The sequence below is a fragment of the Megascapheus bottae genome, chromosome 7 (assembly GCF_031878675.1).
Source record: "Megascapheus bottae isolate mThoBot1 chromosome 7, mThoBot2.hap1, whole genome shotgun sequence".
Taxonomy (NCBI): Eukaryota; Metazoa; Chordata; class Mammalia; order Rodentia; family Geomyidae; genus Megascapheus; species Megascapheus bottae.
Window position 1 is genome coordinate 54,290,074 of NC_143515.1, and position 13,710 is coordinate 54,303,783.

Genomic DNA, 13,710 nt, shown 5'->3' on the forward strand with positions numbered 1-13,710 from the left:
ATGGAAACAAAGTAAACTAAATGTCCACATCATCTTGTTTGGAGTATTCTCAGAAATTTAATCACTGATACTTAGCACCTAGAAGAGTGGAAATAATTGTTTTACTTCTTCAGCTCCCTCCTTGGGCCTGTGGATTCATAATGGATACAAATTCTGACCCGAAGAACTGCCCCTTTCAGCTTTGCTCTCCAATACGACCGCCCAAATATTACACCTACAAGTTTGCAGAAGGCAAACTGTTTGAGGAAACTGGGCATGAAGACCCAATCACAAAGACTAGTCGTGTTCTACGTCTAGATGCCAAAAGCAAGGTAGATCTTTTGTTATTTCTACTTCAGTTCCCATCCATTGAAAGCAGACTGTGCAGCCGTTAGGATTACATCAGCAGCATTTTCTGAAATAGATCCTGTGTACCACAGTAAGGCCCAAATAATTTTAGATGATATAATATATATATATATATATATATACATGTGTATATATATGTATACATATATATACATATATATGTGTGTATATATATATGTATATATATATTTGGTACTGAGTACAAGGGCTTTGCACTTACTAGGCTGGTGTTCTGCTAGTAAACCACACCTCTAGCCCCCCCCCCTTTTTTTGGCAGGTCATGGAGTTTGACATTGGCCTGGGCACTGTCCCTGAACTCTTCAGTTCAAGGCTTCTGCCCTACACCTGGGCTAAGTGTTGTCCCTGAGCTCCTCAGCTCAAGGCTACCACCCTACCCTTGAGCCAAGCACCACTTCCCATTTTCTAGAGGCTAATTGGAGATAAGAGTCTCAGATCATTTTGTGCCTGGACTGGCTTTGAACCTTGATCCTCAGATCTCAGCCTCCTTGAGTAGCTAGGATTACAGAGGTGAGCCACAACGCCTGGCTAAATGATGATTGGCTTGACCTGGAAGAAAAAGCTTAAAGTAACGCTAAATAATGAATGCTTTTTAAAGGTCACTTTAAGCTGGGTACCCATGGTTCATGCGGGTCATCCTAACTACTCAGGAGGCTAAGATCTGAAGATTGAGGCTCAGAGGCAGCCCAGGCAGAAACGTTTCAGTAGACTACTCAGAAGAGGCCAGAAATGGCACTGTGACTCAAGTGTAGAGCACTAGCCTTGAGCAAATGGAGGTCAAAGACAGCGCCCAGGCCCAGAGGTTAAGACTTAGACAGTCCCCCCCCCCGCGCCCCCCCCCCGAAAAAAAAGTCACTTTACTCTTGTTATTAAAAGCTGTATTTAATAGAATATTTTTTAACTAATTATGCTTCTCTTTTCCAGCTAGTACTGTAAATTGGAAGGTTGGCAAGGCAGTCAAAAACAAGAATTCTGATGTGCTTTTACAGACTATAACTCTTTTATCTTATGTTCAATAACAGTAAATAATACATAGGCAGTGGGCTAGTGTACTTCAGTGCATTTTAAATTAGAAGTAAACTGTCTAGGAAGATGCTTCCTAGCCTGGAATATAGCTCAATGATAGAGCATTTGCATTTGTCCAACATGTATAAGATCCTGGGTTTAATCCCCAGTACTACAAAAAAACAGGAGAAAAAAAAAACCTCTTTAAATAGAAAAGAGACTCTTTACATTCATAATAATTCCTTGTTTCCAGGATGGAAAATTAGTGCCAATGACTGTTTTCCACAAAATAGACCCTGAGGATTTACAGAAGAAACCTCTCTTGGTACATGTATATGGAGCTTATGGAATGGATCTGAAAATGAATTTCAGACCTGAGAGGCGGGTCTTGGTGGATGATGGATGGATATTAGCATATTGCCATGTGAGGTGCGTCAACACATTTTTGCCTGGCATATGAGTAGTAGAACATTGTGACAAATCAGAATAACAATGAACTGAGGCAAAAGCCTATTTTCTCATTTGTATTCTTGGACTTGCATATTCCCTATCCTGTGCGAGTACAACTTCAGTTAACAAATTAATCCATCTAAAGCACAAAAGGGTGATTTTTAGGAATTTTGAATAAATGTTAAACTCTTTGTAACTAAATAAGTTCATTATTGTTTATTGATTCTCCTAAATTTAGATTTTTTTTGTGGGGGGGTTATGGAGCTTGAACTCTAGGCCTGTGTGCTGCCCCTCAGCTCTTTAGCTCAAGGCTTCCACCCTACCCCTGGAGCCATAGCCCCATTTCCTGTTTTCTAGTGATTATTTTGCAAAAAGAGTCTCACATTCTTTAGTGCCTGGACTGGCTTTGAACCTCGATCCTTAGATCGAGTAGCTAGGATTACAGGCATGAGCCACTGTTCCCAGCTTTAGATTTTTTTTTTTTTAATTGAGACAGAGCTTCCTATATAGCCCAAGCTACCTTTAAACTCTCTATCTTTGTGCCTCAGCCTCCAGGTAGTAGGATTGTAGGTATACGCCACCATGTTTAGCTAGTTTAGGGCTTTCTCTAGCCTAACTCCTGTTTTAACCATTTTCAAAACACAAATATGAATTTGTTTCTATTTAAAGTCTTCTGTACATCCCTATATCCAGTTCTTAGGTAAAGATCTACACACTACGTTCTGTGGTTTCGCACCTTTCTAGAAACATAAATTATTCCTTTCAACTCAGCTTAGGTATTATCTCCTCACTCCTGTGTGTTCCTGACTCCCATGTGTAATCGGCAGCTGAGGAAACATGACCCCAGGATGCTGGGTCCTGTGCTCGGTAAACTGAAGCACACCTACAGCAGTGCAGCAACCACAGCGTTACTGATTCCTTTCCTCACAAAAGTATAGGCTTCTCCACAGGAAGTTTTTGCTTGTTTAGATTTCTAGGGTCTACACCTAGACATTCTCTGATAAATAGAAGTCATGTACTCTAAACCTGTTTGTCAAATCAATTTTCCATTGTCTAAATCAAGTGTTGGCAAGTCTTTTCTCTGAAGAACTAAACAGTAAGTGGTTCAGGCTGTTTAGACCAGTCTCTGTAAAATAGTCCTTGTTTCCCCTGGTGTTTAAAAAAAAAGTTACAATTCTTAGCTTGAGAGCCAAAGGAAACCATTTCTCCAATACAGTTTGCTGAGCTCTGCCTACATTCTTATCTTTCTTTTTTTTCACTGCAGGGGTGGTGGTGAGTTAGGCCTGCAGTGGCACGCCGATGGCCGTCTCACTAAAAAACTCAATGGCCTTGCTGACTTAGAAGCTTGCATTAAGACGCTTCATAGCCAAGGCTTTTCTCAGCCAAGCTTAACAGCTTTGACTGCTTTCAGTGCTGGAGGGGTGCTGGTGGGTGCATTGTGTAATTCTAACCCAGAGCTCCTGAAAGCTGTGACTTTGGAGGTAAGTACACTATCTTTCCTATTTTTACATGGGGCAAGTGTAAAGCTGTTCTAAGGGAAAAAAAAAAAAAAAAAAAAGGTCTGTCAATTTTTACCATAGCACAGGCATGTAACAAAGCTTTAACACACAACTCTAGCTCTAGGAGAACTTTTCAAACTATTTTGATCCCACTATTTACTTTCTTTTTACTCCTCCTCTGATAATGTGGGTGACTAATTTTAAAGAATTGCACTGAATGATTAAAAACAATTCCCAGTGATAATAATTTCCTCTTCACTGGAACTTTAGATTTGATGGGAAGGGCATGAAGCATAGGCACATGCCTCACAGTTCTAGAAAGCATGTGAATCGGCATGTGACTCTGGAATGCACCTCATCCTCAGACTCAGGCAGTGAAACACTCCACCACCCATCAACATTCCATTCCTAGATTTAGAGCTTTCTATTTTTAGATCTTCAGGGATGGGTGGGTGGGTTGGTTGGTTAGTTTTTTGATAGATCAGGCTTGCTTTCAACTCAATATATAGTCCTGGCTGACCTAGAACTTAACGTGCTAGGAATACAGGTGTGTCACCACACCTAGCTTAGATACTCCATTCTGACTGATTTAGGGTACTTATTTACTGTATTCACTGTATTTAAGTTTTAAAAAACACCTCTTCTGTATTAAACATTTTTACACTAGTTAGGAACCAAGGGGTGATTAGTTCTTGTGTCTTTCATATTTTCCAGTAGATTTTCTACAATTAACATTGCTATAAACTTTTATCTGATGTAAAAGAGTTTATATATTATTGGGAGGCTTGTCAGTTTTACAAATTTTTTCATTGTAGTGAGGTAACCTATTAACCTTTTGTAAATATGCACTTCAGTGGTGTTAAGTACATTCACAGTTGTATAATCTCTAAGACTCGAGTTTTCATTTTCCAAACTGAGATACTGTATAATTCTCCATTCCCTTCTAAATCAGCACTCAGAAATCCCCCTTATGTTTTCTGCATCTGTGAATTTGACTACTATAGGTACTTACAAATGAAATCATATACAGTTGGTCTGACACTGCCTTATTTCACTCAGATCATATTCTTGAGCTTTATCAATATTGTAACATGTCAGAATTTCATTCGTTTTTAAGGCTGAATAATACTCCATCAAATGCATATACATTTTGCTTGCTCATTTGTTTATTAATGGGCATATGAGCTGCTTCTGCCTTTTGGTAATTATGAACTTTGCTGCTATGATCATGTGTATACAAATACCTTTTCAAGACCTGATTTTTGGTTCTTTTGATATTTACCTAAAAATAGAACTGCTAGATCAGTTAACCAAAGCTTAATCTCTTAAGCATTACCATGCTATTTTCCACAGTGGCTGCACCAATTTATACTCTGACCAACAGTATATAGGATTCCAGTTTCTCTATGTCATCAGCACATGTGATATTTCCTGATTGTTTGTTTAGTCATCCTAATGAGTATGAAAGTAGTATTTACTACTTTTTTTTTGTTTTTTGTTTTTTGGGTTTTTTTGCCAGTCCTGGGCTTAAGCTCAGGGCTTGAGCACTGTCCTTGGATTTTTCTCAAGGCTCGAACTCTACCACTTGAGCCTCAGCACCACTTCTGGCTTTTTCTAAGTATGTGGTACCGAGGAATCGAACCCAGGTCTTTGTGCATGCTAGGCAAGCACTCTACCATGAGGCCAAACTCCCAGCCCCAGTATTTACTACTTTTATATAAGATATAATTATATCACCAACTTAAAAATAAAAATTGTAAAAGTAGAAGATAAATTCTTGTTCTATAAGTGTCATTGTAAAAGTCTGAACAGTTAAAAGTCAGTTTTAAGTCATCAGCTCTTTAAAGAGTTGAATAGTTGATCTGTCTCCTAAGGATTTGCATGTCTTGAGCTGTCTTTGCACATTGGTACTGATGACACAATTATCTAAAACTAATTGACTAACCACTTAGGTGAAATAGAGGTTTGCTTGGCTTCTTTTTTACCTTTTCTTAGGCACCTTTCCTGGATGTTCTCAACACTATGATGGATACCACACTTCCTCTGACATTAGAAGAAATTGAAGAATGGGGGAATCCTTCATCTGATGAAAAACATAAGAGCTACATAAAACGCTACTGTCCCTACCAAAACATTAAAGCTCAGGTAGTAAAAACTGTTCTCATCCTTAGCTAAGCCAGGGCATGAGGATAGCCAAGCATCTTGTAGCACCATAGCTGCTTCTGTTTAAAGCCTCAGAATAGAGTGTGTGTGTAATACCAAGGCCTATTTTTTTTTGTCGGTCATAGGATTTGAACTCTGGGCCTGGGTGCTGTCCCTGAGCTCTTCAACTCAAAGCTACTGCCCTGCCCCTTGAGCCACAATGCCACTTCCAGTTTTCTAGTGGTTAATTGGAGATAAAAGTCTCAGGGTCTTTAGTATCCAGACTGGCTTTGAAATGTGATCCTTAGATGTCAGCCTCCTGAGTAGCTAGGCACAAGCATTGCGCCCAGCTCTGAGGCCTATTCTTAGAGGAAAAAACTGGAGGCAATGCTTTTCATGGTTTGAAGATAGAAGAGACTGAACTGAGTACATCTGTTTCCTTTTTAGCATTATCCTTCAATTCATATCACAGCTTATGAGAATGACGAACGTGTACCTTTGAAAGGAATTGTAAACTATACTGAGAAACTCAAGGAAGCCATCACAGAGCATGCTAAGGAAGCTGGTGAAGGTAAGAGACTACCTGGAAATAGAAGATGGCTAACTGAACTGAACCTCACCATACCGCCCTGAGAAGTGCATCTCATGCTACAGCCCAAATCCTCTGTCCTTGCTTTAGGAAAAGTCATTGTCTTAACTGTAACTGCCTACCTCCTTCTTCAGAGAATAGTGTTAAAGTAGGCAGGGCATGAAGAGCACAGTCCATCTATCACCTAACTTGAAAATGTACCATTATCACAAGAGTTTAATAGTATTTATTGAGATACTATTCTTAGACTTCTTAGACTTTGAAAGACACATTCTAGGTTTTTGGCTTTAATGCTTCAGAGGCCAGACTAGATGTGTTTGTTTCTGGTTGGGGTATTTTTTTTTTTTTTGCCAGTCCTGGGCCTTAAACTCAGGGCCTGAGCATTGTCCTTGGGCTTTCTCAAGGCTAGAGCTCTACCACTTGAGCAACAGCACTACTTCTGGCTTTTTTTCTATGTATGTAGTACCGAGTTATGGAACTCGGGTCTTCATGCATGCTAGGCAAGCACTCTACCACTAGGCCAAACTCCCAGCCCCAAACTAGATGTTTTAAGACAATTGTTTCATGTTTATTAGATCTTTTCCTTTTTACTTTTGAAAGCAAGCCCACCCTGCATTCATCTCCAGTTCTCCCTCCCACTCCTTGCTGTGTATTTGGCATTTCCAGTGTACAGGACACTCAGGTTTCACAGGGCCATTGACTCCCTTGCTGGCATTGCTCTTTCCAAGTAATTACATCTCCTGCTGCTCCTTTAGAACCTTCTGCTAATCACCCCTTCCCCCTTCCTGGTGGTGATGGAAATTTTACTACTGTTTGACCTGGAGTACCAAACAGGAGAAGGGAGAAATGTCTCAATCTTTTGAAGACTAATTGTTTTATACGTTACTTCTTCCAGGCTTTCAGACACCCAATATTATTTTAGATATTCAGCCTGGCGGGAATCATGTGATTGAGGATTCTCACAAAAAGGTATGTTATCCAGCCTTTCTCAGTTGACAGGGATGCATTGTATTCAAGTTTTTCAGTGGTAGATGCAAGATTTATGACCGTTACTTCGTGGTTGTCAGACCTATGCCACAGACCCAAGAGGGGAGAGGAGTCACGGATCAAGAGAATGTGCTTATTATTTGATAAGGGAGCTCTGTTAAAGTAACTGTTGAAAGCCGCCTACTCTTGTCCTGAAAAAGACCCTGTCATAAATTGCTGACTTTGGGGTTAGATGGTGATGGGAAAACAAAAATAGACTTAAAATACTGGGATTTCACCACAAAGTCTATCTAATTTTTAATTGTATTTCTTTTAGATTACAGCCCAAATTAAATTCTTGTATGAGGAACTTGGACTTGACAACACCAGTGTTTTCGAGAACCTTAAGAAATACCTAAAATTCTGAAAAGCTGCATTGTACTGAGAATTGGAAACAACTAAAATGTTTCGCTTCATGTTCTTATTTCCAACTGGGTTAGAAAAGTGAGCTTTTAAGTCATTAGATAATTATTGAAAGTTGTGTTTCTCCATCCAGGATTTGCTTAGTCTGCATCTCGCTTGTATTGTTCCCTCTGATGACCCTTAACCTGGGAGAAGTTTTCAAATCAGGCTCCTTAGAAGAACATGGAGAAGGGAGGTGAGGAAAGGGAGGCAAGGAAAGGTCTGGGGACCACAGAACACCAGGGCTCCCTTCCAATCAGAACATTTTTGTGTCTTTTACTAGAATTTTCTGTAAACAGTACAGATCTGTTCCTTCCTCTTTGCCAGTGGATATTTTTAGCACAGTGAATGAGTCATCTTCCAATTTCTATGACTACATTAAGGAAAAATATAGTAACTACACTTAATTTTTTTCTTTTGAATATTTTATTCTTTCAAACATTCGAGAGCTTTTCCTAAAACAATTACATTAAATATCTAAGAATTAATGACTGTTCATAGTCTATCCAGAAGCATGCTGTAGAGGAAATGAACATGTAACCGTGGTTGATGTCAGCCTGTTACGGAGGTTCCTAACACAGCTTGTGTAGTATGTTTAAGGCACTGGAATAGCATGCACGGTTGGAAACAAAGCACTTGTCCTTGAAAGCTGTTTGATAGTGGAAGAGATTGTTTGTCTTGTATTCCAAGATGAGGCCATCTCCTTTCTCCAGAAGAATACTACTCGTGTCAATTTCACTGCCTTTGGAGGCAGAATTGGTACTTAATTTTATTCTCAGTTTTGTAGGAAGACCTGAAATCATGTCCTGTAGATTTAGTTGTGTTGATGATTCTCCAAAATTCAGAAGCACGATAAAGATTCTGTCTATACCATCCAGCTCTCTCGTGTAAATGACAGAGTGGCTGTCGTTGCTCAAAAGGCAAAACCAGCCCCTGCTAAGCAGCAGCTCATTGACATGAAGGAAACTTAAGTCTTGATACAATCTTAAGGCTGAATTGGGCTGTGTTTTCTGGACCTATTTTTTAAAAAAAAAGTTTTTCATGAACAGTTGATTCTAAGATTATTATTATTAATTATTATTATTTTGCTAGTGACTTGAGCCACGGCGCAACTTCCAGCTTTTTCTGTGTATATGGAACCAAGGAATCGAACCCAGGGCTGGGTGCATGCTAGGCAAGCACTCTACCACTAAGTCACACTTGTAGCCCAATTCTAAGAATTTTCTAAGTAGTTTAAGACCTAATAATTATTTGTCCCCCTCCAAAAAAAAAAATCTTTCTTCTATTTTTCCCTTTCAAATAACTGCCAAATTGTAAGCATTAATATGCAGATAAAAGTAGTTTATATCCTGGGCTCCAGTGGCTCCCTCCTGTAATCCTAGCTACTCAAGAGGCTGAGAGCTCAGAGTTGTGATTTAAAGCCAGCCCAGGCTCAAAAGTCTATGAGATGCTAATTTCCAATTAATTAGCAGAAAACCCAAAGTGGTGCTGTGGCTCAAGTGGTAGGTAGAGTGCTAGCCTTGAGCTAAAGAGCTCAGAAACAGCACCCAGGCCGACAGTTGAAGCCCCACGACCAACAACAACCAAAAAAAAGTAGTTTACATAAAACTAGTGGAAATTATCACTTAAGATTTCAGCTTTTCTGGGAGTCCCTGCAGTGCACTATGCTCTACCACCTCTTTAACTTGCTGTGAAACCACACTTCAGGAATCCTCAAAGAATTGGTTTTGGGTTTAACTTCCCTAAATAAATCTACTGTGTCCTAATGAATTAGCCAGAGGCTTGGAAGAAAAAAAGCCACATGGCAAGGGGCAAGGAGGACTTTAGATGAATTTGGATTTATCTATTCTCTTTGCTAAATATTGTAGGTTGCTACTTTGCAAAGCTCATGTAACTCTAGACATAGCAATGTCTTTCTGAGTGGAACAGAAAATCAGTCACACACACAGCTACAGAGCAAATACCTGCATAAAGTGAGAGTTGGAAGTTGTAGATTTACCACAAAAAGTAGTATATGACCATTTGGATTTTTTAACAGCTATAGAAAATTAAGTATCATTTTAATGGCAGATAATATTCTATTGAATGATTATAACATTGTAACAATTGTATTTCTAACATACTCTTACATTTTCACCCCATCCCCATAGTTTATATTATTTGGAATAGTTATCACAAAAAGATAATGACTTTGTCAGAGTATGGAGATTCAATACATAATGCCAAATTATTCTTCTGAAGAGCTGTTGCCAGTCAACAGTAGTTTTCATTTCATTGCACTCTCACCAGCCATGTTTCCTGGGGTGGCGGTGATTATTGTAGTTCTTCTTTAGGAATGGATGCTTAATATATGTATCTTTAACGGATATCTTAGGAGCATTTGGAAAAATGTTTGTGTTTATCAGATGCAAAGTATTTATGGTACATGTATGGTGACCTATCCAAGTTATTACTAATATTTTCTGTAGCTTTAGATAATGCATGAAAAGCACACAGTGCAGTGAAGACGTGTTAGCTGTTATTTTTGCCTACTTTAATTTGAAATTTCTCCCTGCAATTGTCTGTTTCTCCTTGAATTTCTCTAAGTACTTGTTTTATATATTTTGAAGGTATTGTTACAGTGCATAAAGATTCATGATTTTTAGTGGACTGTTCAATTTTTGAAAATTGCCTTTCTCTCATAAAATGCTTTTCATATTGAATTATATTTTGTCTGCTATTAAATATTTCCAAGCCTGCTTTTTTGTAATTTCATTTTTGTCTAGGAAAAGCTTGTACACAGTATAAAATTCAATTACAAAAAATATATGTTTCATTCAATCATTCCCTAGCTTCTCAGTTCCCCTTGCACAGGGACAGATTGCTGTTTTGTGTTCTTTTCTTTCACATGAAATAATTCTGTGCCTATGCAAACATTTCTTTACACAGTGATGGCATATTGCCTTTCTATACTTGTATGTATTTTAATGTGTGTGTTTGCTGGCTATACCTTAAACTCTAGGCCTGAGCACTGTCCTTTAGCTTCTTTGCTCAAGGATGGTGGTCTACCACTTGAGTCACAGCTCCACTTCCAGTTTTTTGGTAGTTAATTTGAGATAGGAATCTCACAGATTTTCCAGTCCAGGCCGACTTCAAACTGTGACCCTCAGATCTTAGCCTCCTAAGTTGCTAGAATTACAGGTATGCAAGGCTAGTTTCATAGGGCTTTAACTCAGGGCCTGAGCACTGTCCCTGAGCTCTTTTGCTCAAGGCTAGTGTTCTACCAACTTTAAACCACAGCTCTACTTACAGTTTTCCAGTGGTTAATTGGAAATGAGTCTCTCAGACTTTCTTGCCCAGATTGGTTTTGAACTGTGGTCCTCAGCTCTCGGCTTCCTAAGTAACTAGGATTACAGGTGTGAGCTACCAGTGCCCAGTTTTAACTTTTTTTTTTTTTTCTGAAGACACAGAATTGAATGTATTGGTTTTGTACTGATAAAATAATTTCTAAAGTCTTCTGCTATTACATTGCTATGACCAAGGTCTTTTCATATTTATCATTTTAACATATTGCTAGCATTTAAAAGGTATATGCATTTCGATTATTTTGATAGCTAAGTTGCAAACTTTTGGTTCAAAAGCTTATCTTTATTTCTGTATACTTTTCAGAAAGGAGAAATCACTAATTTTGTTTAATATCTAACCTGGATGTTTCTATGTTTATTAATTTATCAATTTAATCAATTCATATTTGTGGTTTTTATATGTTTTAACATAATCCTGAAGCTTTATTTCATCTTTAATTTATAATTGCTCTATAGTTTCAGGTTTTATATTCCTTTTTTTTTTTTTATGGAAACTTGGTGGAGCTTTATTGAGTGAGTAAGCTGGCAAGTAGCATACAGACAAGTAGAAAAGCAGAGATGCCCTCTGATAGACGATGAGTACTCACAAAAGGAGAGACTGGCACTCTTGGATAAAGGAAACAATTTTAAAAGCCTTTTTGTTTGGGTTTTATTTATTTTTGCCAGTCTTGGGGCTTGAACTCAGGGACCTGAGCACTGTCCTTGGGCACTTTTGCTCAAGGCTAGTGCTCTGCCACTTGAGCCACAGCACCACTTATGGCTTTTTTTCTGAGTATGTGGTACCAAGGAATGGAACCTAGCGGCTTCATGCATGCTAGGCGAGCACTCTACCACTAGGCTATGCTTCCAGCCCTAAAAGCCTTTTTGTTAAATCACTTCAGGTAATTTTTCCCTTTATGTCTGTCCTAATGCTTATGCTTGAAGTTGTACTGACCTTTTTGTTTTGAAGTACTGAGGTTTAAAACAAGGCCAGTGTGCTTTTTCCCGATTATTTTAGACATAAGAATCTGATAGACTTTTTTTGCCCATTGGCTTCAAATCATAGTCCTTCAGATCTCAGCCTCCTGAGTTGCTAAGACTATAGGCATGAGCCACCAGCTCCTAACTGTAATGCCATGATGTTCTACACACACCATGCTGTCCAAAAAGACCTTCCTGCAATGCTAAAAATATTCCTGTGCTATCTAATATGGCGATCACTAGCTGTTCATGGCCAAACTTTTTACCAGTCATGTGGGGTAAAAACTACTGGACAGCTCAAAGCTATAGTCCCTTTTTTTCTATACCTTGTACAAATAAGATTAGCTTGCTTGTGTCATCTGTTCCTTTGCCACCACCTCCTATATGGCAACAAATAACTATGATTTCAGTTCCAGATACATTATTTTACATTATGCATCAAAAGTTATCCTGTTTTGTTGGATGCTTTTCTTACTAATGTTTTAGACATTTGATCTCTCTTTTAATTAGAAATCCTCTAACTCTTTCAGGGAAAAACTATGTATGGTAAAATTTGGATTCTTACTTTCTGTTCTAATGAAGTGTTTAAGTAGTTGTAAGGTTCTAGGCTCCAAATTAAATTTCTACTGCAACTTTGGAAATGAAGTTTTAATGTATTCTAGTATCCAGTTGAAGTCTGATGCCAGTATAACTCTCAGTCCTTTTCTCAGGAGATCTGTCTTTCAGGATTGGTTTCTTTTTGGATAGTTTTCCTTTATCTTTACTATTCTAGAAGAAAAAGTCTTAATCACAGTTATTAGTTGTTTTTTAGTTCTTTGGTTATATTTCATTCAGTCACTGTTCTGTTGTAGAATTCTATTTTTGTTGTATGTTAAAATTTCTTGCTCAGTCTTCCACATACCAATTTTTTTTTAGTTTATTAGGTTCTTCTACCATTTTCCCCCAGAGCATTTTTCCAGTAGATCTCCTGTCTGGCACATTAATTAGCATTTCTGTGTCTGTGTTTCTTGATAATATTTTGTATTTCTAAACTCCTGCAAGAGTTTGCCTAGGAAGTACATAAAATATAATCTACTGAGGACATTTAAACTGACATTAGTCTTAGGTTTGCTCTATTATCCAATTTATATAATAGTATCTCTCAATTGTAGTGTGATTCATTAAGTCTTTGTGCTTTGGCCTTCCTTGTCTGCTCATCTGCCTTTTGTAGCCAGGAGAATCCAAGATAGATACTGGTCGTGTGAGGCTTTGGGATGTAGAATTCCTTTCCTATCTACAATGATAGGTGAGCTGGAGACCTCCCCTTTTTTTGGCTCCTGTAAGCTCAGTAATAAATATTCCCATTTTTGAGAGCATGGCACAGTGTATTAAGGAATATCACTAGATTTATGTCTGACCTTTGTCAGTTTGACATTATTTTAAGTTCTGCTGTACTTACGCCAACATACAATTGATTGCCAAACAGGCCTCTGGTTGTTCCTTAGGGAAGCCACAGGATATATTTTTCCAGTGTAGCTATTTTAGGAATTATTCATGTCTTCTGTTTCTTCATGTAAATAGTCTTGTCCTCAAATCCACCTTATATGCTACATTCTAGCTGGTCTTCCTGTGAGCTCTCCAGTTCACCCACCTCCCTCCCCATCCAGGATATCTAAGCTTGCTGAAAAGACTAACATGGCTTTATAACCTTTATAGCTCAAAGGTTTGGTTATAGCCGGGCACCAGTGGCTCATGCCTGTAATCCTAGCTACTCAGGAGGCTGAGAGCTGAGAATCGTGGTTCAAAGTCAGCCTAGGCAGAAAAGTCCCCAAAAGACTCATTTCCATTTAAGCACTCAAAAACTGAAAGTGGGCCTGTGGCCCAAAGTGGTAGAGTGCTAATCTTAAGTAAAAAGGAGTTTGGAGAAAGGACCTAGGCCCTGAGTTCA

General features: G+C 38.5%; 2 protein-coding genes across 8 annotated transcripts in view; one reads left to right on the forward strand and one right to left on the reverse strand.

Annotated features, from left to right (window-relative positions):
• Prepl (prolyl endopeptidase like) overlaps positions 1-7,554 on the forward strand; it is a 29,681-nt gene extending 22,127 nt beyond the window's left edge. For all 6 annotated transcript variants that reach the window (XM_090337027.1, XM_090337031.1, XM_090337025.1 and 3 more), the window contains 7 exons: positions 114-311; positions 1,625-1,800; positions 3,086-3,302; positions 5,316-5,465; positions 5,910-6,033; positions 6,947-7,020; positions 7,355-7,554. In XM_090337027.1, the coding sequence (XP_090193153.1) occupies positions 114-311; positions 1,625-1,800; positions 3,086-3,302; positions 5,316-5,465; positions 5,910-6,033; positions 6,947-7,020; positions 7,355-7,444 (1,029 nt within the window). In that variant the 3' untranslated portion in view covers positions 7,445-7,554. The remainder of the gene's footprint in view (positions 1-113; positions 312-1,624; positions 1,801-3,085; positions 3,303-5,315; positions 5,466-5,909; positions 6,034-6,946; positions 7,021-7,354) is intronic.
• Positions 7,555-8,051: 497 nt separating this feature from the next.
• The window catches only part of Slc3a1 (solute carrier family 3 member 1), a 33,550-nt gene continuing 27,891 nt past the window's right edge, over positions 8,052-13,710 (reverse strand). For both annotated transcript variants that reach the window (XM_090337032.1, XM_090337033.1), the window contains exon 10: positions 8,052-8,495. In XM_090337032.1, coding sequence (XP_090193158.1) covers positions 8,052-8,495 — 444 coding nt within the window. The remainder of the gene's footprint in view (positions 8,496-13,710) is intronic.